Source organism: Arachis hypogaea, chromosome 19 (assembly GCF_003086295.3).
Source record: "Arachis hypogaea cultivar Tifrunner chromosome 19, arahy.Tifrunner.gnm2.J5K5, whole genome shotgun sequence".
NCBI lineage: Eukaryota > Viridiplantae > Streptophyta > Magnoliopsida > Fabales > Fabaceae > Arachis > Arachis hypogaea.
This window is the reverse complement of record NC_092054.1, coordinates 11,158,796-11,162,530: the sequence shown is the minus strand read 5'-3', so window position 1 is coordinate 11,162,530 and position 3,735 is coordinate 11,158,796. Positions and strand designations below refer to the sequence as shown.

At 29.8% G+C, this 3,735-nt stretch overlaps 1 protein-coding gene across 1 annotated transcript; it reads left to right on the top strand.

Annotated features, from left to right (window-relative positions):
* Positions 1-1,930: 1,930 nt before the first annotated feature.
* Positions 1,931-3,410, top strand: LOC140182129 (F-box/LRR-repeat protein At3g59190-like). Its single transcript, XM_072228250.1, has 2 exons — positions 1,931-3,193; positions 3,273-3,410. The coding sequence occupies exons 1-2, from the start codon at positions 1,931-1,933 to the stop codon at positions 3,408-3,410; spliced, it is 1,401 nt and encodes a 466-aa protein (XP_072084351.1).
* The last annotated feature ends 325 nt before the right edge of the window (positions 3,411-3,735 follow it).

Below are 3,735 nucleotides of genomic sequence, written 5' to 3'. Positions count from 1 at the left end.
TTAATATAAAATTTAGTGTAAAATTGATATACTATTATTATAGTTATATACATTCTTATTTTTTTATGTCTCTTTTCTTATGATTCAAGAATATTAAAAATTTTAAACTGTTCTATTTATATTTTACTTTGAATAAAGATAAAATAACATATTCAGTACGTTTATTATATAATAATGATAATAGTATTATATTAAACTCAAATAATTTATAATTATAAAATATTATTTTTAATTTATTATATTAGATTAAAATATAAATTTGTATATCACACGTGTTTAACACTAATACAAAATAAACTGAATAAAGTGTCATTTTTTCGATTTTTTAATTTTTACTGTTGTAATTATTTTTGATATATATCTTTGATACATTTTATTTAAAAAGTATTCAGATATATCTTGTGTATCTAGTTATGTATAAAAAAAAAAGTGATGGTAACTATATAATAGGAAATCGATTGAAGGAAATAATGTACAAATATTTAGAAACGTAATATTCTTATCATATCCTTGGATAAACCTGCAACAATTAGGAAATAAAATAACTAAATAAGTCATTTTTTAGTCAAGATTAATAATTTATATTGAAAATGTTAAAATCTTAGTAGCACCAATAACAAAATAAAAATATTTGATAACAAAAAATAGTTAAACATAATTAAAATTTATTATATTTAATATTTATTAAGTCAAGTACTAATTAATTTTTTATGTACATATATCATAATTATTTGACAAAATAAATTTTTATCCTTTATGTTTAACATATTAAAAAAAATTAATAAAATGCAAAAATTATTTATTTAATCAATAAATTGGTCAGCGTTATCTTAATTGAAAATTACAAAAATATAAATTAACTTGATAACTTTTGTACAAAATTATAATTTAAATAATTTTAAAGATAAGATAAGATATTATTAAGATTGAATAAATTTTCGGTTTATATTGGATAAGATATTATTAACTTGATAACTAAATAAGTCATTTAAATTTAAACATCCCCCTTCTCTCTCTCCCCCTTAAACTCAAAACCGCCACTCTCTTCGCGCCATCTCCCTCTTCTTTCAATCTTCGGTGACTGAAATCTGCTTTCCAGGTTCGGTTCTAAGTTCTAACAATCTAGCGGTTATTATCATTGTTAATTAACTAATACTGCCATTAAATTAGTTGTGATTATGTATCGTTTTCTAGCAATGAATATATTGAACTCGTTGATCAGGATACAGTATACAATTGCTTAGTGCTTAACAGAAATTTTACTAATTCTAATATTTATTGGCACTTCTGCAAATAAGGAAAGGTTTCTTTTAAATAATCTTAAAATATTGGACAGACGGACAGAGAACGTAGCTTTAAAGTTTAGAGTTTTCAAATTTGACTTTGCTTTAGCTCAAATCCTTAAAGTTTCAATTTTTCAAATATCATGCCTAAATGTGTAGAATGTTAAGAACAATTGTAGGTTGTGGATTACTAGGATTTCTTTTTAATGTTCCCTAGACTCACTATTCGGTAATGAATTCAAAAAGTTTAGCTGATAGGAGCAAAAGCAATACATAAATATAACACATAAGTTATATAAAATTTGATGATTGAAACTTTCTTTTTCTTTGGTTCCTAGTGTGTGGTCAAACTTAATAAACAATGGTCGCAAATAATGTATAGCACTATATACTTATAGTAAAATTACCACATCATTGATCTTATTTGTTCTGTATGTGTTTTTGCATCCAAATTACTAGTGTTTGGGCAGATGGTGGTCAATGATGATTCTTGTGGGTTCTGCTTTGTTAGTTACTGTTGCAAAAACGAAGGGAAAAGAACAAATTTTATAAATTATTTTTTTGATTATCATAATTTGAGATCATTGAGTTATTCTTTTTTTGATATTCTTCTACTTGCTTTGAAGGACACAATAATGATTGAAAAAATGGACCAGATATCCAGTTTACCAGAAATCATACTTCATGACATTCTCTCAAGACTGCCAAAGCAAGATGCTATCAATACTAGTCTTTTGTCTAAGACATGGAGAGAAATATTCTGTACCTTTCCCATTTTGTCTATTTGTGACCGAGAATCTATTAGCTGGTCTTCCAAGCGGAAGAAAGATCGACAAATTAAGAGATTCCTTGATTATGGCAAGCAAAGATTGCTGAGGTTCAGTGAACAAGGCTTAGCAATCAAAGAATTCACGCTCAAGCTTAGTTTAACCTGCTTTGACCTTCAGCTTATATACCCTGATGTTGATCAGTGGCTTAAGTTAGCCAGTGAATGTGATCTCCAGACCCTAAAGCTTTGCCTGCCTACTTTAAAAAAGGATGATCCGTGCCTATGTTATATCTTGCATCCAGGTGTCATTGAAGCAAGATCACTTAATAAGTTAGTGCTGAAGGGGAGAATCAGATTTGACAAAGAATTCCTGAATCCTTCATTCAAGTTTTCCTCACTCTGTGTATTATCCTTGAGCTATGTCCTTTTTGATGATGAAGGTGCTATCGAGCATGTTATTTCTCATTCTCCTTTAATTGAGCGTATAACCTTGAAGAGGTGTTATGTATACAACCCCCAAGGTGCCGGAGATATGCAAATTTCTCTTATGAAATCAGTAAGCATGCATGGTCTACAAAATCTCAAGGGAGTTGATATTCAGGGAGTACAAAATGTTTATATTGATGCTCCAAATATTGAGAAACTATATTATGTTGCTGACAGTTATGGGCCCCCCAAGATGAATTTTGATAGTTGTGGAAATTTGAGAGCTTTGACCTTAATGAATATGAACATTAAATTTACTTTTACAGCCACATGGTTTCTTCATCTGTCTTCCAAATTTCCTTTCCTTGAGAGTTTGGAATTGGTTGACTGCTGCATGTTTAAGAACATTAAGATCTCAAGTTCTCAACTCAAGGCTTTGGTGTTATGTTGCTCTACCATGGAGAAGATTGAAATTGACACTCCAAATCTATTATCATTTCGATACTATTATACTGGTGATAACTTACCTTCCATATCTTTTCTAAGCTGTTCTAATCGACTGGAAGTAAATGTTCGGCTCAATATGATTCAACCACGTCTTTACCAGTTGATGAAATTTGTCAAACAATTTAAATACTCACAAAAGTTCTCATCACTCTCCCTCTCCATCCATCCCTGCTTCCCTTCTGATAGTTTTTATGATGATGAATACTATGTAAGTATAAATTGGTACTTATATTCTGTTAGTTTACCTATTTTCTTAATATGGTTGTTATATGCCTTGGATTATGCAGTATTGGGAAGACCCATATTCATGGCCTGTGGCAAGCATCAAACACTTGGTCATACGCTCTGTTCGGAAAGTTAAATCTAAGTATTTGCTTCTTGTGGATCGCTTGTTCTATAGTTTGTGCCGGAAACTATTTCCTTGATTGCACCAAAGCATTCATTGAGGTACAACATTGTCTCCAAAGTTTCTATTTTATTTCCTCCCTGTGCTTTTCATCAATTCAAAGTGTTATCTATGGAGCTTCCAACTCTTATTTGTTATTTGTTTAAACAACAACAGTTTTTCTACTGGATGCTAATGGAAACCAAAATGGCAAAGGGCAAGTTTTGCTCCTATTGTTATCCCAAGTCTAAGTGTTGGTTGCATGGCTTGTAGGATGTCAAGGTCACAAGCTCAGTCAAGAATAATGTGAATGTTGTTGATTTTGTTCATCTCTAACAAGAAAATAGAGATAGAATTAAAGGAAA

Coding starts and splice junctions, on each gene's coding strand:
- LOC140182129 (XM_072228250.1), top strand. CDS start 1,931: ATGGACCAGATATCCAGTTTACCAGAAATCATACTTCATGACATTCTC. Junction 3,194..3,272: donor TTTATGATGATGAATACTAT/GTAAGTATAAAT, acceptor TGGATTATGCAG/TATTGGGAAGACCCATATTC.